The sequence below is a fragment of the Portunus trituberculatus genome, chromosome 48 (genome assembly GCF_017591435.1).
Source record: "Portunus trituberculatus isolate SZX2019 chromosome 48, ASM1759143v1, whole genome shotgun sequence".
NCBI classification, from domain to species: domain Eukaryota; kingdom Metazoa; phylum Arthropoda; class Malacostraca; order Decapoda; family Portunidae; genus Portunus; species Portunus trituberculatus.
This window is the reverse complement of record NC_059302.1, coordinates 5240925-5265924: the sequence shown is the minus strand read 5'-3', so window position 1 is coordinate 5265924 and position 25000 is coordinate 5240925. Positions and strand designations below refer to the sequence as shown.

Here is a 25000-nt window from a genome sequence, read left to right as displayed (position 1 = left end):
TAGCCACTATATATAATTTTTCAAACATCCACCGCTCTCTTTCTTTCTATTTCCTCTGTTTCCCTCTTCTCCTTCTTGGTCTCCTCCGATGGCTCGTTCTTCTCTCTCGTATCCTCATCTTCTCTCCCAGTCTGCCCTCTTTCACTCCCTATTGGCCCCTTCGTGCGGTGAAGCCAATTGGACAGTTTCTGGTCCATTACGAGCTGGACGGTTCATGGCGCGCTAAACACGGCCTTTTGTAGAAGACGCAGCTCTAATTGTCGGGGAGAGAACAAAGACTTTTCAGAGGATAAGAGGTGAGCTGAGGAGGAGGAAGGTGACTGGGGGAAAAGAAATATGTAGATTGAAATAGAAGAGTGCCTCGGGATGATAGCATAAAGGAAATGAAAGAAACGTAACCAAGGTGGAGTAAAAATGTAACGTGAAATTAAAATGGATGTTAAAGTGACAAAGGAGATTCAAGTGCATGTGTTAGGAAAGGCGGTAAAAAGGTGGAAGAAACAAGAGTCTTTAAGTTTTTATCATCAAATCATAATAATAAATGAACAAATGAAATATTTTAAAGTATGAGTGAGTTTCTTGTCAAATATATCATCTTACTCTCTTTCCGTGTTGTGTTCTGGGAATTAGACATTTGATTGGCACCATTTGGGATATTTTCTTTGTACTTTGTTATTGTGGCTCAATGAAATCATGTACATTTTATTGACAAACTGACGAGTGATTAAGGCGCTTTTATATGCTTGATTTTTTCTCATTTAGATTGCCGTCCCGTACATTTATTCTCTTCAGACATAAATAAATCACAACGACATTTGAGTATAAACTAAATCAATCACGTGAATAAAACCAATTATCTTTACATTCTATAGGTATATCAACCTCTACAAGCCTTAAACATTTTAGCAAGAGTTTTTTTTTTTTGGGGGGTAGTCAGTGTGTCTGTACGTCAGCATCTCACACAATTCCTTCCACCAGCAAGTAAGCATGAAACATTATATCCTGCCTTGTCCTGCACACACCGAAGCCAATAAAGGGAACTGTAGGATGAATTAAGCAGTTTGCATGTTATTGACGGCAACTGGACTGGATCATCCATATATAATTACCTTGGCTGTGAGGGCACGGCGAGGGGACGCACAGAGGGCACGAGGGAGCAGTTAATGTTATTACAGTGTGACACGGTGATCTTTTGTTGTGGCCTTCATGTTTCCCCGCACACCCCGCCTTGTCTCTTCCTCACTATCTGTCCTTTCCCTTCGTCTCCTCGTTCGCAAAACTGCTCATCTTATCCCCGCTTACTGTCTTTCTCTCGTAGCAGTCTAGCACCCTCTCTCTTCCCTCTGCTTCCGTCCTCCTCCGCCGCCTCTTTACCACTATCAGTTGCCTCGTATTGAATCCACAAAGATAGACTGACACACCTTAGTCATCTTCCCAATTCACACCTGCATCTCCCTCTTCACACCTGCCTCCGCGATCTTTGGTTAAGAAAAAGACAAGAAACAGATTCTTCACCCAAGAAAAATGGCCGAAAAAAAAGTACAGGGAAAAAATGAAACTAAGTCAGTTTACATAAGACTTAGCAGGAAAGCGAAATTCTCCTCTCTCTCTCTCTCTCTCTCTCTCTCTCTCTCTCTCTCTCTCTCTCTCTCTCTCTCTCTCTCTCTCAAAAATACTTTGCATATTAAAAAAAGAAGTTAAGTTCCCTTTATTCAAGTGTACGTGGCAAGTGAAGGAATAAGAATAAGCCATCCCACTACTTGCCTTAATCCCAGGAAAGAGCAAGTGCCTATTCTCACTAACGTGACTTTCTTTCCTTCGCCTTTGTCGCACTCCATTAAATGCTGCACAGTCTGTCCGTGTTGTTCGCTTCTTGATTGAATAATGATCTCATCTGAAAAGTTATTGCAATTATTTTTAGCTCCACCAGTCAGTTCGCATTTGCCGTGATTTCAAATTCTGGTTATCTCTTTTCCTCTTTCTCTCTCTCTCTCTCTCTCTCTCTCTCTCTCTCTCTCTCTCTCTCTCTCTCTCTCTCTCTCTCTCTCTCTCTCTCTCTCTCTCTCTCTCTCTCTCTTCCCTTTCTTCCTTATTTGTTTAGTTGTTGCCTCTCTCTTTCTCTCTTATTCTTTGTTCCTATCACATTCACTCTCTCTCTTTATATATGTACCGCTCCTCAGGTCTTCCCTTCTCATTTTAACTCCATCTCTTCTTACACCATTACTCCTCCTCCTCCTCCTCCTCCTCCTCCTCCTCCTCCTCCTCCTCCTCCTCCTCCTCCTCATCTTTCTCTTTCCCCTCGTTCTCGTCCCTGTGCTCCTACTCCTTTTCTTCCTCTTTCTCCTCCTCCTCGCCGCCTTGCACGTCTCGTTATCATAATCAATATGGCCAACGATCACCCCGCGCCCCCTCTTTTCCCCTCCGTCCTCGCCTCTTCTTGACACCTCCCCCTCCCCTCTCGCGCTCGCTCCCTCCCCTCACAAGCCTCTTAGTTAGGTCTCATTAACGCTTTCTCTCTCTCTCTCTCTCTCTCTCTCTCTCTCTCTCTCTCTCTCTCTCTCTCATATACACAGGTCTGCGCGTGTGTTTTTCACTTTTTAGGTTTTCATGTTTACGTTGTGTGTGTGTGTGTGTGTGTGTGTGTGTGTGTGTGTGTGTGTGTGTGTGTGTGTGTGTGTGTGTGTGTGTGTGTGTGTGTGTGTGTGTGTGTGTGTGTGTGTCCTACTGTTTCTCACTATCCTTTGTTGCATTGGTAATTGTCGTGTACAGATTCTTTTTTTCACTTTTTATTTCATTTTTTGAGTAGCTGAGGTCACATCTTTCTGTTTTGCCGTGGCTTGATATTCCTCTTCCGCCAGATATCCGTAACTGCTGGACGCGTGAAGAGTAAGGAAGACTGACGCTTATGAATAAATGTAATAGTGTCACCTCCTCCTCAAGAAGAAGAAAAAACAGTCGCAAAGAAAATGGAAGTGCATAAAAAAGAAAATGGTAGACCTTGTGAAAGAAAAAGACGCTGAGATCGGAGACAAAGGAAGGACAGTTTTTCGTGGTTTTTACTAAGTGACCGATGTTCCTTCTCAGTCATTCTTTATGTGCATTGATATAAACTGTGCTGAAATGACCGAGCTACACACACAAACACACACACACACACACACACACACACACACACACACACACACACACACACACACACACACAACTGGATACTCCCGTAGAATGACACAGGAATATCAGTTCATGTTGAGTGCAAGTGTTACAGGTGTTACGAAACAAATGTAACACCTGGTCTGTTGCGAAGACACTAATTGCATCATTACTCGGCAAGTTATACAAATGAGAGTCCGTCGACCAAAGGCTGACTGGCGGATACTCGGTTCTGACTTGTTCAACTCCCTTAACACCGCGTAGCCAGTGTGTGTGTGTGTGTGTGTGTGTGTGTGTGTGTGTGTGTGTGTGTGTGTGAGTCTGTGTGTGTGTTCACGTCCAGCGTCTCCAGACCGTCTCTCCTCACCCTCCAAGTTATTAGCACCTTAATTTTTTTTTTCTTACCATCCTTTCCTTCTTTTTTTTCTCGTCCTTTTTCCCTGCGCGCGGTGAAGGTCGGGAAACACTAGTGGCGTCTGTTTTCTCTCTCACATCTTTTCATCTTGATTTTTTTTCTGTGTGTGTGTGTGTGTGTGTGTGTGTGTGTGTGTGTGTGTGTGTGTGTGTGTGTGTGTGTGGTTGATATTTTCCTTATTTTTAGTAATATCACAGTTATAAATTTTTCCTCCATTATTTTTTTTCTTCTTTGTGAGCTTTTTTTCAGTTTTGTTGTGTAAATATATATATCTGTCTTGTTTGCTCTAATTTTGAGTCTCCGTTTGTTGTTTATATTAATATTATTTGATTTTTAAGTTCTGTGTCTTCTTGTGATCTATTTGGGAACCCATTTTTTCCTTGAGAGTTCGTCGTGAGATTTTTAATTATATCATACATTAATTCGTATTTTTATGTTAATATGTAAGTCTTCCTTCACTTTTTTCCTTGAGAATCTGAGTTTTCCTCGAATTTACATTTCTCACTTTTACAACACTTTTTACGTGTCCCTCTTTTTTCCCCTCTTAGTTTTTCACTTTTCTTTGAGAGACTGAGATCGTGTGTGTGTGTGTGTGTGTGTGTGTGTGTGTGTGTGTCTAGGGAGGGAGGTGTAGGTGTAGCAGGGTGGGTGTAAAGTACCTGGGTGGGTGTATCGCTGCTCCAGAGGTCAAGCGGCAGTGTAGTAATTGAATCCAAAGCTGTTTACTCACCCCGGCGGAGTTTCGCTTCAGAGGATCTTGAGGTGGTTCTTAAAGCTCAAGATCTCAGCCTTTCACAGTGGAGCTCTGGTGTAGACCGACCTTTTACCGACGCCCCGCACCTCTTCACCTCCCTGGATACTCCCTGAGCACTCCCTCCCACCCTCTGTTCTCTCTCTCTCTCTCTCTCTCTCTCTCTCTCTCTCTCTCTCTCTCTCACCATCGTTGATTCACCCACAAAAGCTATGAGCCAGAGTAGCTGTCCTGACTCTCTCTTCGTTCTCTTTTTGGCGCGTATTTACTTTTGCCTACTTTCCCTCATAAAGAATCTTTTTTCTTCGATTAAGTTTGGCCTTTTTCCCCGCCGTAGTTGGGTAGAAGTCTTTCGGTGTTTTGGCGGTGTTTCAAGAAGGAGTTTTGCCTCTCAGTCATCTGCTAAATATTGATTGTCGGCTTGTGAGTTTCGGTGGCTTTTTCTTTTTCCTTTTCTTTTTTGTTATGCACGGCAGGTTCGCCCTCCCTCCGTTTCAGCATGCGGAACAGTCCAATTTCATTGTTTATTTGGATTGCATGCCCACGTTCCTGGTGTGTCTGAATCTCTGGTTATGGCGAACTGGCTTAAATCATACAACCAAATAAATTGGGGAAAAAAAAGCTTTGTAAAATAATTATGGACGATGGCATGGCTGCCCTTCCTCAAGTTTTAACCAACCTGTTTCCTATTTACGTGTACCTTTTGTTTTCCCCTCAACGATATTTGACTGTTTTGTGTGATATAGAAACTTTGGAGAGAAAAGTTGATTTTTGAGCGGCGAATCGAGTTCATTTGACTGTATCCTATAGAGGGAGAAATAAGGGCGGCGATGATATAACAAGATCGACTCTATAAATAAAGAATCGCGTTCCCTGTTAAACACAACGATAGGATTATCAAATAGACCTAATACAAACATCATTCCTAATTGCTGTTGATGTTAATTGCAGATTATAAACATAAGCTTATTGTAGTCTTTTTTATTTCAGTTCAATAGCTCCTGGCAACACAAGAAACTAAAACAAAATACCGAGAAAGTGAAAAAGAAAGATAGAGAGAGCAAAACTGAAAAACAATAGGATGCATAGTGAAAAAACTACCACCGGTTTTGAGTGAATCCTTAAATTGTTATTAAATGTTTCTCACTCATTTTTACTTGTTTTTACCAATACACAAATATCTTTTACACAGTTCTTTCTGGTTCCCACTCTGAGGTTGCTGGTGAAGGTATCTGCGCTAAAACGTAACCCCGGTTGCACTTGGTTTTCCTTTAAACATTCAGTGGACCAGAGGGAGGGTCGGGAAGCAGATAGAAGAGGAGCTACACCACCACGGCAAAACTTTTTTTCCCCTTCTTTCGTCCTTTTTAGAAATATTTTAGGCGCTTCTTATCTTTACGTCGAGTAAGACCAAGGATAGCTGATGCGGGTAAGAGGAATAGAGAGAGAGAGAGAGAGAGAGTGTGTGTGTGTGTGTGTGTGTGTGTGTGTGAGTGTGAGTGTGTGTGTGTGTGTGTGTGGAAAGAGTATAGTGGGAGTGTAAATGGTTGCCGGTGGGGAAGAGAGGCGTGGGGAAGAAAGGCGGGCATGTAGCAATCTCTGTCTCGGAAGAAGTAAAAAAACTCACACAGCAAAATAGTTTCAGACACTCGTACACACAGACATGCATCCACACATGCACGCACGCACGCACGCACGCACGCGCAAACATTCTTTCATGTGAAAAAAAAATAAAAGAATGAGCAGAACGAGAGAAAGAGAAAGGGGTGAAACGAAGAGAAAAAGGAGTGGGAAGAAGAGGAAGGAAGAGAATGGAGGTGGAGGAAGAGGAGGAGGGGATAGGAGAGCCTCAAAAATTAATTTACCAAAGCATTCTTCTCATTAAAATTTCTAGCAACTTTTCCTGGGCGCAGAAACCTCCGGCATATAATATGAGATCCCGGGCTGCATTCTTATCAAATATAATCTCTTGCCCAAGTTTGGTAATTTTGTTGCACGGGCGGCGGCGTGGCGAGAACAGTAGCATTATTTTCTTACTTTTCTTAGTTTTTCGTTCGTATTAGCTGACGTTTCACCCTCCTAGGCTTACTATTTTTTTTTATTTATCATTACATTTTTTTCACGCATTGCAGCTCCTTGCAATGATATTCCATATGATATTCTCTGCCGACGGCTTATAGTCGCAGATATTGATGCTAAAAAGGAGACGTTCGTTTTTCAGTGGGAGATAAAAATATATCTACCCTCACTGATTAATAAGCCTGGAAAGAGCAATGTATCGATTTCTGGAGTTTAGACGCGTTATACTCCGCGAACAACGTCTTGGAGTTCATTCGCGCTTACTGTAATAAAACTGAGCCACTTACATTCTCTTTAGTTGAAGGCGCCAGAAGACACGCGAAGGTGCACAACAAACAACACGACAGACAAAAGAAAAAAAAATCCTTAACCACTCAAAGAACATGTAGATGGGAATAAAAACTTGGAGCAATTTCCTTTGGCTTCGGAAAACTTCTTACGCTTATTAGATTTAGCTGCAGTGTGAGGAGAGGACTGTTTTGACGTCTAATTAACCAGACCAGTTATGTCGATCGATCGTTAATGCTGATGCCTAACTCCCACACCAGCCGCTGACCCTGTCTTACTAAGGCGGCCACCACCCTGCTCTCATTGCTGACTAAGCTTCCCACCCCTACGCATAATGCCGCTTTTCTGCTCCAGCTTAGTCCACTCCTTTCATAACGAACGAAAAGAAGCATGCATTGCGACGATAAGTACGGAAAGGGACGTAAAGAGGGAAGGAGTAGGGAAAAACAGAGGAGAAAAGAAAGGGAGAGACACGATGCAGCCGGGGCATGGTGGTGGAAAATAACCTGCACAATAGGCCTCCTCAATAGCAGGTGGAGCGCCGGCCTGTTGTGTGTAAGGGGAAGACAGAGAGGGAGTCGGGACCTTCAAGACGCGGGGAAGAAGCTTGGCGGGTGTACACGATTGTCACCTTGAGACTCCACTGTGAGGCTTATCTTAGACAAAAGGGAAAATTTAGGTTCTGGATCTGATAGTGTGGTTAGTCATTATTTCATTGTAGTTAAGTGTAATCTTGAAGGGTTTTCTTGTGAACATTCTTCTTTTTTTGATAAATAAGGTAAAAGTTTGAGAAAGAAAACGAGTAAGGGCTTGAACACGAGATCAACAAGAAAAGGTTGTATCTGATGGACAAAAATAATGAAAACAAGAATTGATATTGTAGAATGAACATTTGAGGACAACTCCAAGAACGCATCTCACTAACGCATCACTGGACGAGGAGAAAAGGAGAAAAAAAGGTAAATGGAAAAATATACCCACGCTACAAAAGTAGAAAGAAACGAGACAACACTACGAACAAATTTCACAAAGGAAAAACAATAAAAAAACAGTGTGAAAAGAGTCAAAAATGCTACGGTTGTGAAGTCAAAACCAGAAAGAGTCAGGGTAAAGCGGTGTCTGAACCCTAAACCCGTAAAAAAAGAAAGGGGTAGTCCTCTCACTATCACCCTCGCATTAAGCAATTAGCGGAATCACAGCCTCACCTCCGTAGCTCCTGAAAAACAAACACACCTTTAATACGATGCCACGGAAGAGAGAGAGAGAGAGAGAGAGAGAGAGAGAGAGAGAGAGAGAGAGAGAGAGAGAAACACACATGAGTATATACCTTCGTGTGTGTGTGTGTGTGTGTGTGTGTGTGTGTGTGTGTGTGTGTGTGTCGACAAGAATATTCTTCATGACAATCATCGACATAAAAATTGGCGTTGCAAGACAAAGCCCCATCAGTGTCATGTGTTACATATGTGAGCAGAGAATTTTTTTACTTTCCTTTTACATTACATCAGCATGAATATCATTTACCTCAAAGCAAAGAACCGCCACGCTCACACGTCAGTAATGTTCAGTCAGCACTAACGAGGAAGTAAGAACAAGTACAAAAAAATATAAATCAATGTTATTCCTAAATCTCCAGTGTATCGGTCCAGTGTATCGGCTTTTAAAAATTACTTCTTACCTACCAGTGGGATTCCTAACACATGTTACCGTGAAACCTTCTCTCCCTCAACTCTTAAATCTCAAAAGTTGTATATATATACTCTTTCCTGTTACTTCTTAAACTCGCATATCTTAGTATCTCAAAAACCTCTTTACTTACCAATGGGATTTTCCTCTCACGTCACCATGAAATATTCCCTCCCGTAACTCTTAAATTTTCCAAGTTTATATGTTCTTTCCTGTTACTTAATTCTTGAACTTGCCAACACTTGAAGGCAATAAAGATCAAGTCTCGCAACACTTAACCATTGTTGGATCTACTTCATGTTAATCATCTCGAGGCTCATCTTCATTAAAATCGTCACCATCGCGTGTCTTCCAGCACGTCGCGCCTGTTGCCTGCCAGGGGGCGCCACCGAGCACTTGGCCTGAGTGCTCTTAGGCCACGGCCGTGTTCTCAGGCTCAAAATAACCTGTCCGTCTAGAAGTTCCCTTGCCTCCCATTTCCCCCTCTCTCTCTCTCTCTCTCTCTCTCTCTCTCTCTCTCTCTCTCTCTCTCTCTCTCTCTCTCTCTCTCTCTCTCTCTCTCTCTCTCTCTCTCTCTCTCTCTCTCTCTCTCTCTCTCTCTCTCTCTCTCTCTCTCTCTCTCTCTCTCTCTCTCTCTCTCTCTCTCTCTCTCTCTCTCTCTCTCTCTCTCTCTCTCTCCCTCCCATACCCTACCCCCTCAAACACTTCCTTCCTGTTTCCGGCATTCCTCTTCCGTAAAAAGCAATTAAATGAAGCCGCTAATTCAGCTAAACAGAGTGTGTGAGCCAGGTAGCCGACCCTTCAGTTCTTCTCCGGAGCTCCACTATTAAACCTTTTCCAGACTTCCTGCTTGTCTCGTTCCGTCCCCCCCTCTCCTTATCCTTCTCCTCCCAGCCTCGCTCCTCGCTCTTCTCTCCTTCTCGTTCTCTCAAGAAAGAGTCTGACAACTCCGGCCAAGAGTCAGTCTCCCGTAATGTCATGGGGTATGATAGTATAAATTAGTTATAATATATCATCATCCAAAGAGGATCACTCGCACGTCCGCTTATGTTCTTTTCGCGCTGCCGCCGCCCAGAGAGGCAAAAATGGCGGGGGGGAAAAACCGCCTGTTTTATAAGCCTTTTCATTTTTTTTCTACTTTTTTCGAGGGAGTTTTGTTTTCTTGTCGCGCGCCTCACGGCTCTCCATCGTGCGCCGCGATATGTCCGGAAGCTACAGGACAGATTCCAAAGATTTTTTTCTACTCTTTGTGTTTCGAAAATGCAGATGGTGCTGGAGAGTGTTCTTTTTTGTTATGCGTATGTTTTTTATTTAGGTTGGTTGTCCTTCTATGATATCTGATGGCGCTCTGTATGAACAAGGTGACTTAAGAAAGGCAGTGGACCACGGTGGTCACTACCTGCCGCGTATTGAGAGCGTGAGTGGGATTGGTGGAAGAGAGACACCAGGCCAGACCAGACCAGGGTAGGAGGAATATTAAGCTTTCATAAATCCACCAAAAGAGAAAAAATACATTCCGTGTAAGGTGGGAATCATGAATGCCGCGGAAATCCTTCTGAAATCTTAAAAAAAAAATTCTTCGAAAGAATTTTTTTCTTCTCAATTGGGTAGAAGTCTTGAGGCTCTCACTAATTTTTCCTCTTTTTTTTGTGCAAAAGTTAGTTACGGCCGCGCCTCACGTCTTCCGGTGTACGGTGTCTGAATGGTCTGTAGAACGTGGTTTCTTCAGCCGGCGCGGCGTTTGCATGGGCCTGTCTTCGTTAGTGTGTTTGCGTATGAATCTGTGTTTGGAGTTTTCGAATTTTTGTGTTTGTAAGTTGTGCGTTTGTAATTGTGCGCATGTTTGCGTTTCTTGAGCAGGGTCGTGACTTAGTTAGTCGGTGCAGCGAATGACGGTACAGAGAGACGATGCAGAATATACATGAAGTAGTGCAAACACTGACGCTGAGCCTTTTTCATACGTCTATTTGTTTAGTCTTTCCCGACATGAGTGATGCAGTGCCTGGTCGACACTCCCTCAAGGCCCCGCAACACGACTCGCTTGACGCAGAGCAGCGGTAGGCGGACCATCAACACGGTGCGACATGACCCAACACGCTCCAGCCCCACACTAACCACCCGTTGTTGTTGCAGGAAACCAATGAGAGCGAGGCAGCCCCAGGAGGGAGTGACACCCCCCACAACGGTCCGTCGATGCCCCCTGGACTGGGTCCGGCTGTTGCCGCAGCCGCTGCCGCTGCTGCTGCTGGAGGAGTAGGAGCCCACACCCTCCTGCAGCAAACTATGTCTCAGCTTCTCCGACCCTCGTCTGCACGGCCCGACCTTGTCCCCTCCCCTCCGTCACACCTCGGCCATGGCTCAGAAAACCCACGGCCTCCTTACTGGGGTGCCCCACATGACCTTCGCCCCGACTCTGATCGCCAGGACACTCACTCGCCCACATCAATCGACCCAGCAAAGGTACAGTACACACGCATTGCTGTGCGCCTCATGGTTTGTCTTATATAACTGCATGCTTTCCATCCTCGCTCTTGTTCTTCTGTACACACACACACACACACACACACACACACACACACACACACACACACACACACACACACACACACACACACACACACACACACACACACACCTATCTCTCTCTCTCTCTCTCTCTCTCTCTCTCTCTCTCTCTCTCTCTCTCTCTCTCTCTCTCTCTCTCTCTCTCTCTCTCTCTCTCTCTCTCTCTCTCTCTCTCTCTCTCTCTCTCTCTCTCTCTCTCTCTCTCTCTCTCTTTCAAAATGACGTTTCCCTTTCCTGCTACACTCCTCCTCCTCCCTAGTGCATTCTTCATCTCAATATTTTCTACCTCTTCTCTCTAACTTCCCCGTCCCGACCGTCACTGTACATCTCTTCATTGCATTTCCTCTCCTCCCCTCGACACTTCCTCCCATCGCCACGACTCTGCATTTTTGCCTTAGTCTTCCTCTCCTCCTTAGCCAGGCAGGGACGAGGCGACGCTAAGTGTGACCGAAGACGCCGCCTGGACGGGTAATAAAGTCAGCGTTATGCTCACACTTAACTTTATATTTGCGAAAAAGCCTTTTGAGATGAGTATAAGTAGGGCGGTTAGCGAGGCATCCATTTCATGGGTGTGCCGTGTCTCTCTCTTTTGTTGAGTTTATCATGGCATAGCTCTCTCTCTCTCTCTCTCTCTCTCTCTCTCTCTCTCTCTCTCTCTCTCTCTCTCTCTCTCTCTCTCTCTCTCTCTCTCTCTCTCTCTCTCTCTCTCTCTCTCTCTCTCTCTCTCTCTCTCTCTCTCTCTCTCTCTCTCTCTCTCTCTCTCTCTCTCTCTCTCTCTCTCTCTCTCGTCTGTCCGTAGAGGGTTGATAGGAATTCTAAAGTTTAATTCTTTCTTCTTCTTTTTTCTCTTTTCTTCTTCTTCTTCTTCTTCTTCTTCTTCTTCTTCTTCTTCTTCTTCTTCTTCTTCTTCTTCTTCTTCTTCTTCTTCTTCTTCTTCTTCTTCTTCTTCTTCTTCTTCTTCTTCTTCTTCTTCTTCTTCTTCCTCACCATCATTCCTTCCTCTACTACTACTACTACTACTACTACTACTACTACTACTACTACTACTACTACTTATTCATGGTTTCTATTTGTTGATATTTTTTTCTTTAGTAATTACGCAGCAACAAAATTCTCTCTCTCTCTCTCTCTCTCTCTCTCTCTCTCTCTCTCTCTCTCTCTCTCTCTCTCTCTCTCTCTCTCTCTCTCTCTCTCTCTCTCTCTCTCTCTCTCTCTCTCTCTCTCCTTTCCATTTACCTCAATTCTCCAGCGTCTCTTCCCCATTTCCCGGCCACTCCCTCTCCACCAGTCTTGCTCTTCCCGGAGGAGGACAGCGAAACTAACTTCTGCCGGAGAGCACTCGTAAGAAATTGCTTGCCGTTCTTTCCTCTTCCATCATAACGGGAGAGCGGAGTGGCGGCCCGTCCCTTAGTAGCTCTGTGCCTGCAACTTTCACATAAATTTCTCTCCTTCGTGTTGAGGTTGTTGTTGCTATTTTTTTTTCTAGAATTCGTGGATGTGTGTGTGTGTGTGTGTGTGTGTGTGTGTGTGTGTGTGTGTGTGTGTGTGTGTGTGTGTGTGAGAGAGAGAGAGAGAGAGAGAGAGAGAGAGAGAGAGAGAGAGAGAGATGGTGAATACAAATGAATAATTAGCAAAAAAAAAAAAAATATTTAGGCACACCGACTAATACCACACACACACACACACACACACACACACACACACACACACACACACACACACACACACACACACACACACACACACACACACACACACACACACACACACACACACACAAGCGCGCGCGCGCGCGCACACCATAATTGGATTAGTGGCAAAGGACATCGTAGTAAGGCACATTATCTTAACAGTAGTAACATGCTTTTATCAGAGCATATCGCAAGCCAGGTGCGGCTCGACGGTTTATCTGGAGCAGGTCACAGGCGCTCGTAACCCTGTTGGAGGTCTACCACCCGCCCATCGGCCAGGCGACACACATGCCTGCACTCAGATAGGTGTGCTTGTGCGTGATATCGAGCCGTGGTGTTACGAAATATAGGTTTGCTGGGCAGTGCATTGTACTCTGCTTGGTCAGTGCATTGATAATTTTTTAACATGTTTTTGGCGTTATTATTAGTAGCGTTTTGTTGTTGCCATTCTGTAATCTTTTCATTATTTCCCTAAAATGATTTTTTTCTTATACGTCGCTCGAAATACAAGACGTTGCGATTTTTTCTAGACTGGTTGTTTTGTATATTTTGGACTTGTATTTTGTTTATTTATGTATTGTTGGCTAATTTTACACTAGTATATGGGAAAAATATTACCAAAAATATTTTTCTCCCTTGCACGCGTGCGCGCACACACACACACACACACACACACACACACACACACACACACACACACACACACACACACACACACACACACACACACACACACACACACACACTCTCTCTCTCTCTCTCTCTCTCTCTCTCTCTCTCTCTCTCTCTCTCTCTCTCTCTCTCTCTCTCTCTCTCTCTCTCTCTCTCTCTTTCCATTCAAAACAAAACCAGGATTCTCTTATCAATGCATACATTGATATTCAGTTACTTCCTACTTCAGGTACCTGCTTCATGAGCCACGTGTGTGTGTGTGTGTGTGTGTGTGTGTGTGTGTGTGTGTGTGTGTGTGTGTGTGTGTGTGTGTGTGTGTGTGTGTGTAACCGTGCGCGCGCATGCGGTCACCTACTCACCTTCATTCTAAGCATTCTAAGATAAAGAGACGATCACGTGAGGGTCTCAGTTACCAAGCATTTTCTCGCGTCTTTCATCTACACACAACCATTCTCTTTAAATAACGTTCTGTCTCTTACTCATATTCGTTGTTCTCTCTCTCTCTCTCTCTCTCTCTCTCTCTCTCTCTCTCTCTCTCTCTCTCTCTCTCTCTCTCTCTCTCTCTCTCTCTCTCTCTCTCTCTCTCTCTCTCTCTCTCTCTCTCGAGCGGCGAGGATGGCGCAACATGCAGTACTTAAACGTAAATCTTAATATTGACAATAATTTAAAGAGAGAGAGAGAGAGAGAGAGTATCTGTGTGTGTGTGTGTGTGTGTGTGTGTGTGTGTGTGTGTGTGTGTGTGTGTGTTTGTGTATGTGTGTGTGTCTTCCCGTTCCAGTACTTAAATTTTGTGAGTGTAAAATTCAACGAAGCATGCGACAAAGAAATCACTTGCATCCATCTTATGTCAGTGCATTTATAGTGGACCTTGATACAGTAGCTCGCCAATCGCCGTGAGACTCGAGGCGCTCCCAGGGACGTCACGAGGGGCACTATCTTGGTCACACTCTCTGGCGTCTCACAGTAACTAGGGAAGTGGCACCGGGCACAATACTTGACAACAGTGCATGTGCGACAGCTTGCAAGAACCGCTGTGGACATTATGAGCTTAGCAGGTGAAGTATTCGTAATTTTTGACCCGATAGAAGGCAGAGAGAGAGAGAGAGAGAGAGTTTGGGGGCCAGGGTGGTGGAGTGACCACGAGTCTCTGTGTAACAACTCACTGTTCACACATTTTTTTGCCGCCTTTTCCCCCGCTGAGTGTACCAGTCGCTTTAGGAAAAAGACTGTTTTTCCTCTCAAACTAGTGAGTGTACATACCTTTCCGTGGAGACACTTGCTTTTTTGTTTTGTTTTTACACTAAGATAAGGTGGGCGGGGCGTGGCTTCCATTTCTGCATGCTCTCCTGTGTGTGTGTCTGTGTGTGTGTGTGGGGGGTAGGTGAGTGTGGGTGTGGGTGTATGTGTGTCTACTGGGATGCTCGCGTATGCATAGCGCGCGCGCACACACACACACACACACACACACACACACACACACACACACACACACACACACACACACACACACATACTTAACAGTATTCTTTCTCTTTTCCGAGAACAACATACTTCCCGAGATAAACTCAGTTGAGTAATTCATGTTTTGAATATGTTTTAGAAGCATAGAGATATTTGCCTCCATCGGTCAAAAGGAGTCTAGCATATGCATACGTAATTTGCCAATATTCTGAGGCTGCTGTGAGTGGCTGCAGCTCGCGGCTTCTCGGTCTCTCAGTATCATAAGAGTGCCGACGAAAGAAGTGCAAAGGAAAAACCTGACATTTGAATTAACACATGCAAACAAGAGGTCGTGTTTACATTGGGCGATTCGGCTTTTTTTTTCCCTGGTTTCCCCCTTCCGCAGCACCACCCACCACCTCGCCAACTAGCCTCACCTCTCACTCCATCTCCAACTGCCCCCCTCGTGCCTGCAGCAGCCCGCGAGCATCCTCTACGGCCAAATTTCGTCGAGTTTCTCCCTACCATGAATATTCCTTTCTCTTCACTTCTTCTTTCTCCAAATGCTCTCTTTTTTGGACAGTTTTAACGAGTCCTTGGTGAGTGGTGCGGAGTAGCGAGTCTCAGCGGGGGGGCTGCTGAAGGGGGCGAGGAAGGGGTCCACTCAGGGGCTAATCCATTTGGCGGCGGCTTACGATGGGATAGGAAAGGGAAAGAGGGAGTGGACGGCGGAAAAATGGATCGTTGGTCGCTAGAGTGGTTAGTTAAGTAGGTTTATTTCGTCTCTTTTTGAGTTATTTCACATTGTCTGTTTTTTCTTTTTTCGTTGAGTAAATAAAATTCTCTCTCTCTCTCTCTCTCTCTCTCTCTCTCTCTCTCTCTCTCTCTCTCTCTCTCTCTCTCTCTCTCTCTCTCTCTCTCTCTCTCTCTCTCTCTTTCCTTTCCTTTTGGTCTTACACTCCCGTTTTCTCTCCTAATGCTCCTCTCACCTCCTCCCTCAGGCTAGAAGTAACCAGTCCTTTAATCGATTACTCCCACCACCACGCCATTGTCCATAACATACAGCTTGGAATGAGTCGAGCTAAGAAGTATCGTGCCAGTGTACAGTACACCTTTGCTCTACACTTCTCCACTATTTACAAACCAAATTTCGCTGCTGTTTAATATCCACACAGCGCTAGGTATGTATTCTTCTTTGTAAGTCCTTTGTTTCATTTCGGATTTTTATTTATTTTTTTCTATTCGTTTTTTTTTATATTCTTTCTTCTGCCTCAAGATTTCTTAGTGCATTATTCTTTTCTTTTTTTTTGTCTTTTCTTTTCTTCTTTCCTGCCACTTGCTCTTCACGTCCTCACTTCATTGCCTAAACTTTCCTAGCCTTGACCCTTGCCCGTAACCCTTTCCCCATTTTCCCCTCCTAACGCAGCAGCCCCTCTCCTTCCCCCTTGTTCAAAACCAGAAAAATGTTCATCCCTTCCCTTCCCCCTTCCCCTTTTCCCTCCTGCTCTCCCCTCTCTTTCCTTGCTCCCTTCCTCTTCCTCTTTCCTCCCTCAGTTCCTCCCTCAGTTCCTCCCTCTCTCCTCTTCTCAACTCTCGCCTCCCTCCTCCTCCTCCTCCTCCGCCGCCGCCGCTCACTGCTCCCTCCATATTGCTCTGACATTTTCACTTGTGTCACAGAGAAGTTTTTACAGGTAGGAGGAGGCCAGGTGCTCCTCTATATATTATCATGCGCCTGGAATATTTGGTAAGAGCGCTCTTCCGTTTCAGCTCTACACAGATCTCCTCTTCGGTCTTTGCTAGCTGTCCTTGGCTCTCTCTCCTTTTTTCTCTCTCTCTCTCTCTCTCTCTCTCTCTCTCTCTCTCTCTCTCTCTCTCTCTCTCTCTCTCTCTCTCTCTCTCTCTCTCTCTCTCTCCTTTTTACCTACTTTTTTTTATTCTTGTTCGTTTTTACGTTTTATTTTCTCTTAGTTGTGTGTTTAATTATTAATTGTTATTTTTGTGTATGTGTTTCTCCACAGTAGTCTGTTTCGTTTCCCCGACTTTCTTGGGTTTTCATTTATTCTCTTTGTCACTTATTTTCCTTACTTAACTCTTCCCACCATTTTTTCTTACGCTACTTCTCTTTTCCTCCACTACCCAACAGCTCTCTCTCACCCTCCACTCCACTCTCACTCTCCCTACCTCCCTCCCTGTCTCCTCCCCTCCTCCCCTCTCGCCCACATTCCCCAGCTCTGGACCCCCCATCGCTCTGGTGTATTTAAACTGGCCGAAATCTTACGTTTACCTATGAATTATGCGTGGCTCGCTCCCAGCCCGGCCGCCCGCTCAGCCAAGATGGAAGGTGGGGACATTTTAACTCCATCTAGATCGAGGGGAAGAAGAGGGAAAAGAGGGAAAGGAGAGGAAAATCTGACTACGTTGGTGTGTCTCCTCTTTCTTTCTCTCTCTCCCTCTCTAGTACCCTTTATCATCATCTTCGTGCTTTCTACTTGTTCCTCATTGACTTGTTATTTTATGGTGTTCCTGAGGGAGACAAAAGAGAGGATGTGGAAAAGAAGTGTCTTCAGTGGGAGTGAGGAGTCGAGGGGTTCATTTGCACCAGTTCAGCCACATACTTTCTGCTCCTCCTTGGCTGTGATGCGCGGCTCATGTGTCGGCACTCGCGAGACACCTCAGCACCTCACGCCCCTGAATCACCTGATACTCCCTACTCGGCAGGACCGCCGCCGACACAGCCATCGACCCTCGCCGCGACAAAAAGCACATTCGACTGCATTATTCACAAGCTTCCACTCCCGCCGGCAGCTCACGCCTCCCGTAGACCTACAAAATAATGCATCTCCATGTTAAATTTACAGTGAGTGTATCCTCTGTGCCGTACCCCCTTCCATCCCTGACACGGAAATGACCCAGGTTGTAGTGCCACTCAAGGGTCCCAGAGTGAGGGCAGCTCCATTGATGGCGTGGTCAGTTGGTCTCCCCTGCGTCCTTGACACACGGAGGCGGTTGGTTCTCCACTCCTCGCATTCACTCGACTCCTTTACCTTTTACATCTCGGTGTTAGGACAAGGCTTCCAATCTTAATTCTAGATCCACAGACTCGGTTAATTAGAAGCAGCATACTGTTTTCCCTTGCCGTCAGTAAATCTTAGTCTTATTTCACTGCAGCACGACTCTTCTGGTTGTGGCGAAAGGAAGAAATGCACACTAGTATAATTCAGAGGTTTTGTTTCTTGGAGGAGAGACGCACGGTCACCCTCGTACGACACCCAATGCATTAAATATAGCAATACAAACCCCAGTAAGCCGAGTGTCAGGGTCCATCAGAAGCTTAGCGCTGTTCACCTCCACAGGATTTTGGCGAAATTCTCAACGAGTTTAAGTATTTCATATTAATTGAATTTGTGTTTTAAAGTACACATCTCAGTACAACAATAAATTTACTGAATACTTTCCTAAACGTGCCATTTGCCCGTTCACTTTTACGACTCGCCTGAATAATCGCAGTTGGTGATTGTCGAGAAATATGAGAACAGACTAAGCCTTTGAAGAACCAAAGAAAACAAAGATTTTCTCCCTCAAGTCTCTGGACTCGTCTTTGAAGATTAGTTTTTTGAAGAATATATTTTATTTTCCCTTTCAACTGAATATGTAATGCTGAGGACACGATACCACTCCCAGTCTTGCCTCGCCCCCCCAAAGGACTAGCGAGGGGGAGGCGAGCACTTCTGGGGACCTCTGAGGCTGTCACCTGTCCAGGTTTTTGTCGATACCCAAGGATAGTCTTTTTCACGGGGACAGGGTCTGTCAGATGCTGGACTTGTAGGGGATTTTTAAGACTCCTTTCTCGTCCAGAGACGAAATGTTTCTGGTGTTGAACTTGTAGACGATTTTTATTTTAATATTCACCTGTCATGTGCGGTGTCGGACCGGCGCTCGCTCTCTGGATTTCGGAGTCACTGTGATATTAAATCCATAGAGAAAGTTTGATTTTCTGACCTGTGAGACTTCAATATTTACCAAATTTTGCTGGTGATTATTTGCGCAACATATCTCATTCATCTTACAATAAAGAGTGTTGGTAAGACTGAAATGTGAAAAGAAGCAAGGAAGTAGCTTGTGTGATGGAAACGATGGTATTCACGTACATGATTACTGCATTCTTGCACACACACACACACACACACACACACACACACACACACACACACAGATTCAACAGCAGCAGTAGCTTACACCACAGTCCCTCCTGTTCCCTCCCCCCTCGAGTGCCGCTAATAAAGTTACTGTTTAGCCGCACCGCCGCCACTCATCCGGCAATCGGCTGGCTAGCCAAGAGAGGCACATCAGTTAACCGGACATTTAATACTCGCTTCGGCATACGAGTTTCATTTTTTCCCCTTCTCTCGGCTGCATTGTTTTGCCTCATCATTGTTTCCTCATGTCGGGTCAGACTAAAGCCCTGTATAGAATTTCATGGACTGTAGTGTATATAACTTTTTTTTTACCTTTCCCGTCTAACTCCACGCAGGTTGCCAAAAAAAGTATAATATGAAGGCTACTCTGTTTTCGATTAAAAGTGAAAAAGTGGGTGAACATTGTAATAAACTGAGTTATTTGGTTTCAATAGATGAATCTCTCTCTCTCTCTCTCTCTCTCTCTCTCTCTCTCTCTCTCTCTCTCTCTCTCTCTCTCTCTCTCTCTCTCTCTCTCTCTCTCTCTCTCTCTCTCTCTCTCTCTCTCTCTCTCTCTACCCTTCTTCCCCTTCTTTCTCCCTCTCATATATGCGTCTCTTTTCTCAGTGTTATCCTCTTATCTCTCCTTCCCTTCCGTTTTTCCCTTCCTTCCCCTCTTGACCCCAAAGCTTTTATCTGTTTCCTCTTCTCTGCTATTGCTTGTGTCTCCAGTATTCTCGTTCTCATCTTTTAATCTCCCGTCTTTCCTCCGTCATTCTGCTATTCCCGACTCTTACGAATAATTTGCTATGCTTGTTGCTTTTATTTTCTCACTCTTTTATTTCGTGCCTGCACCGCGAGATTTGGTCCTTTTATGCACTTATTTCAGGGGTGTGTGTGTGTGTGTGTGTGTGTGTGTGTGTGTGTGTGTGTGTGTGTTCTGTATAGATTCGCATTGTGTATTTTATCACGTTTAAAATATTGCTTAGTCTTTTTTATGTGTTTTATGTTTGTTTTTCTATCTCTCTGTCCGTCTCTCTCTCTCTCTCTCTCTCTCTCTCTCTCTCTCTCTCTCTCTCTCTCTCTCTCTCTCTCTCTCTCTCTCTCTCTCTCTCTCTCTCTCTACTCATGTAAGTACGTATAGTCATTGCTCTCTCATGTCCTTCCTTCTTTCGGTCTTCTTTTCACCTTTCTGCATAATCCCCTTTAATTTTTACACTTGCCTTCTTTCATTATTCTACTTCACCCTTGTTCCTAGTCGACCCACCTCCTCCTGTTCCTCCTCCCTTTCCTCTTCCTATCTCACCCTCCACGTAGCACTCTCCCTTCTTCCTCCTCCTCCTCATCTTCCTCCTTTTCTCCTCCTCCTCCTCCTCCTCCTCCTCCTCCTCTTTCTTCCCCTCCTCCTGCTGCTGCTGCTGCTGCTGCTGCTCCCCTCTCTTACACGCCGCTCGCCTTTCCCTCCAGCCTTGCCTCCGCTCCATCTCTCCCTCGCGTTTTCCCCCACGGACCCTCTCTCTCCTCCCTCCCTCACTCCCTGGCTCTCTCTCCCTCCCTCGCTCGCAGCAACAATACAAGCTCTCAAGAAGTCCGCCATTTTGCCGCGTTCTGGCTGGCTTCGGTTCCACGTCGAGCCGCTGATAATGATGTCTGTCCGACCACTCTTTCCATTACGTCTTTTTCTCTCATTTCTCATCGCCATTACTTGTTTGTACGTGTGCGCCGTCCCATTCTCCCTACTGCCTCTTGTGGTGTGTGGGTGAGTGTGTGTGGGTGTGTGTGTGTAGGTTGTCTGTTGTTCTATATGCTGTCAAATGGTTATCTTTCTGTGTCTCTGGATTCTTGGTGGCTACACTTCTTCCCCCTTCTGGTACAAATGTCTACTGAAAGGAGGGCAAAAAAGGAACCAGCAACAAGTTTTGGTTGATCTGTTTGACGTTCATGGAATCATGTTGCAAAGTTCTTACGTGGAGGAAGTAACATGCACTCTAATGAAGATAAATAAAGAGACAGTGTGATAGGAAACAGAAACCTTGCTAGATTAATTGCACGAAAGAAAAAGCTTCGATGAAAAAATTTACTACTTTCTTGACTAAATTTACTGTAAACCTATGAAATGTTTCTTAATACAAATAGTTTCCACTCAAGATTAGATGCAATTCACTCATCACCTCTTTACACACTACGAAGAAATATTATTGAAGCTTTTGAATTTATATGATTCTAAACTCAATATTCCCTAAGGCAGCGCATGGGCATTACAGAAAACAAAGAGATATAAATGGTCATTTCATAAAACCCTGCAAGCCATCTCAGACATTGGAAAAGAGAGGTGGAGGCGAGGAAGAAGGAAAGCAAGAGGGAAGTGGCAAAGATGGATGAAAAAGAAGAAAAACGGGGAAGCGAAGGATGTCTTAAGCGGGAGGGAGATGTGAAGGAGGCAGGAAGGAAAGGGGATACTCATATTTCTACGAACTCTGCTTCTCTCACAGCATCAGTCTCTCTCTCTCTCTCTCTCTCTCTCTCTCTCTCTCTCTCTCTCTCTCTCTCTCTCTCTCTCTCTCTCTCTCTCTCTCTCTCTCTCGTCCATCCCTTTCTTCTCTTCGCAAAGATTCTCAGACGTCACAACTGGTTGGCTGATGAAGCATCCCTCAAATGCTCGTTAGTGAATGTTTATTGCACCATCTGATTACCGGCTACCAAAATTATTGCACATCTCGAGTAGTTTTACGCTGTGTTGTTAGTTATTGTTGTTGCTATTGTGGTGATTGTTATTATTCGTGCTGCTACTACTACTACTACTACTACTAATAATAATAATAATAATAATAATAATAATAATGATATTAACACTTTCAACTACTATCACCACCACTACCTCGTTAACACTACAATAATGACAACAACAAAAACATCAACAACATCAACAGCAACACCAACAAGGACAGCGAGTGAGTGCACGACTGATAGACAGACAGGCAACAACCAGGTATCGAAACGCAGCTTCCCTCATGCAGCTAAAAGTCTTGTTATGTTTGCGTTTTCTTTCCGCGAGTGTTTGACGTGTTTTCGTTCCGTGAGTTCCGTCGACATGGGAAAGCAGCTTCATGTCTCGCTGTAAGCTTCCGATATGTTAATCCTCCGCGTCCATCATGCAGCAGCCGAGTCTTGTTTTGTTTGTCTGGAAGAGTCACCCTCCGCCGCCTGGTCATATGTCCAGTCAGGGTCGCCGGCCACAACATTTCCTTTAAACAACGTATCGATTGATGAAAAGGCGCCGCGAGGATGGATAGCTAGAGGAGAGGAAATGCAATAAGTGTCTCGCTTCATGTCCGCTTCCTGCTGCAGATTCGGCTTACCTACAGTGTTCGTCCATACATATGTCAGAGAACAAGTACATACTCACTACACAGGGGAGAGAAATTGCCTGTGTTAACTTCTGTCACTCACTGTACGACCTTTACGGAGAGACTGTGTGTGTGTGTGTGTGTGTGTGTGTGTGTGTGTGTGTGTGTGTGTGTGTGTGTGTGTGTGTGTGTGTGTGTGTGTGTGTGTGTGTGTGTGTGTGTGTGTGTGTGTGTGTGTGCTTGCGCGAGGCGTGTATGTGCATTCCTGTTTAGATGTTTCAGCGCGTCAGGTAACACGCCTGCTGTCTTTTTTTCTGTTCTTTGCTGTCCCTTGTAAAAGTGAATTAAATATTGTTGATTCAACGGAGTTATTCTAGTACACGAGATTCGTTTGAAGTCCATAAGGTGACCCACTTCAAAGGTCTCTGTGAGAACTTCCAACCTGCTTGTCTTGGCCACTAGCAGAGAGAGAGAGAGAGAGAGAGAGAGAGAGAGAGAGAGAGAGAGGGAGGGAGGGAGGAAGAGAAAGAGACTGAGAGAAGCGTGCCCGATAAAATCTGGGCCACACCATCACTGCTTGTCGCTAAAATTACTGAAAGTCATTAATTATTCTTTAGCAGCGTCTTTCACAGCGACTGTTTCTGGGAATTACAACTTGCTTCCAGCCTTTAAAGACGAGGAGGAAAAAAAAGTAGGGGCATTGTTCCACTGTGGAGCAAATTCAGAATATTAAAACTTGAAGGAGGGAGAATTTTTTTGTTTAGTATGTTTTTGTTTGTTCTTTGCAACGTTTTAACACTTTTTTTCTTTATCCAGCGATAAGAGTGTTGTGCGTAACGGTTACGGGAACACCTGCATTTCTTCCTTATTTTTTTTCGTCGTCCATCCTCACTGGCTCTTCCTTGTCCTCCTTATCCTTGTCCTCCATCTCCTCCTTCCATCCTCGCCTCTCCTGCCTCCTCTCCTCTCCCAGGATACAGACATCAACCTCACTCGCTGTTTGAGAACCAACGTCAACTTGTCAGAGATGCGGAAAGGTTCGATGAGAGAGCGAAAGTTATTCATTAAAAAGTTTTCTCAATTAGACAACTTTTACTTATTTTCTGGTGAAGTGTAATGGACAAGTTTTAATTAATTTTTCTTGGAGGTCTTGAGGCGCAGCTGCAGTTGCTCTTCTTCAAATAGTGAATGTAAAGAGTGCAAAATGTTGAGCAGGTGGCGTCGAAAAGAAGTGAAAAAGATAAAAGAGGAGTACTCGTTTTCTTATATCAGACATTAAAGAAAACTAGACGAAAGGAGGTGGGAAAAATAAAATAACCTATTCTCACCTACGTTCTCCACCTCACCTGTCAAACTAAAGATGCCGCGTGCAAAGGGACATAAGCCTCATCAATAGCCGCCTTTTACCCTCAGCCCTTACAGACCGTGGAGCAGACGGGTGACAGTCGCGTGCCAGCCTGCATCTCTATGGGCAGAGTGTACTTACAATGTAGCATGTTACCCCGACTGCCTATGTTATCCCAGCTACCTGTGTTACAGAGGGTGTGGAGAATGGCTGGGGAGGAGATTATTTTTTTCCTCTACAATGATGATGACGATTTAATTGGCCGCAGGTATCGCGTGATGAGTTAATATTGTGATTATCTCACCTGATTTTGCTGGTGTTCTGATGTACTCGCCTGTCACCGTCTCTGGTCATCGCTCAACTGAAGAAAAAATGTGTTCGAAGTACTGAATCACAGAAAGAAAGAGACAGTGGAGGAAGAGGAGCATGCTGCCACCATCTCTGACACTGACGACGAGGGTGATAATGGGACGCCGCCAAGGTTCTTCTCCTCCCTCCCTCGTGCACCAGGTGTTGATGGCATGACCACGTTCACCTGCCCGACACCCTGACACCCTGGCGACCATGACATGAGCCCGACGGTGATCGATAGAAGGAAAACGGCACGTGCGATTGTTTAAGGGAAATGTTTGAATAGTTTACACTGTCAGAAATCACGAGTCTCGCCTGCTCGTCTCGCCGGTGGAAAGTATAGGCAATGATGTATAATTTCGCTGATTTTTGTGTTATGTTTTGTTGGTATTTCGTGACGGGCTGCCGCTGCCACTCGGCAGGGTTGAGGAGTGGCGAGGATGAGGGGATGACGTGCTGCTCCTTCTATATATGGACTGGGGAGGGATATGGATGGATCAGGGTTTAGCTTTTTATTTAATTTTTTTTTTTTTGTACGAGAGAGAGAGAGAGTGTGTGTGTGTGTGTGTGTGTGTGTGTGTGTATATGTGTGTGCGTGTGTGTGTGTGTGTGTATTTGTATGTGTGTGTGTTTGTGTAGCACCACGGCAATTAAAGTATGAAAAATGTATCCATCTTGAATAAAACTGTAATAATAAAGATGTTGAAATATCACACACCGTTTCGCCTCACGTTATGATCTCCAAATAGATATTGTGGTGCATTTTTCTATTATTTTTTTCATCATTTGTAAGAATAGTTTCCGTTTCTACCCAAGCAAACTCTCCGTTACATTATCTTAAATACTTTCTACCGCCAGTAACATTTTTTTTCTTTTTGTTCTCTGTATTCACAATTTTCAGCCGAGTTTTTACATTACACAAGACACCTTTCTATTATGAATTTGCACTTTCTCCCTTTGTTTTTCCATGTACTTGATTTTACTCTTTCTCTCTTTCTTTCTCCTTTCGCTTGCCATTTGCTCCTACTTTACCACCTCAGGACTTTCC

General features: G+C 44.7%; 1 protein-coding gene across 5 annotated transcripts in view; it reads left to right on the top strand.

The window, feature by feature from the left end:
- LOC123498943 (zinc finger protein 384-like) overlaps positions 1–25000 on the top strand; it is a 426364-nt gene that overhangs the window by 125715 nt on the left and 275649 nt on the right. For all 5 annotated transcript variants that reach the window (XM_045246519.1, XM_045246520.1, XM_045246523.1 and 2 more), the window contains one exon: positions 10500–10826. In XM_045246519.1, coding sequence (XP_045102454.1) covers positions 10500–10826 — 327 coding nt within the window. The remainder of the gene's footprint in view (positions 1–10499; positions 10827–25000) is intronic.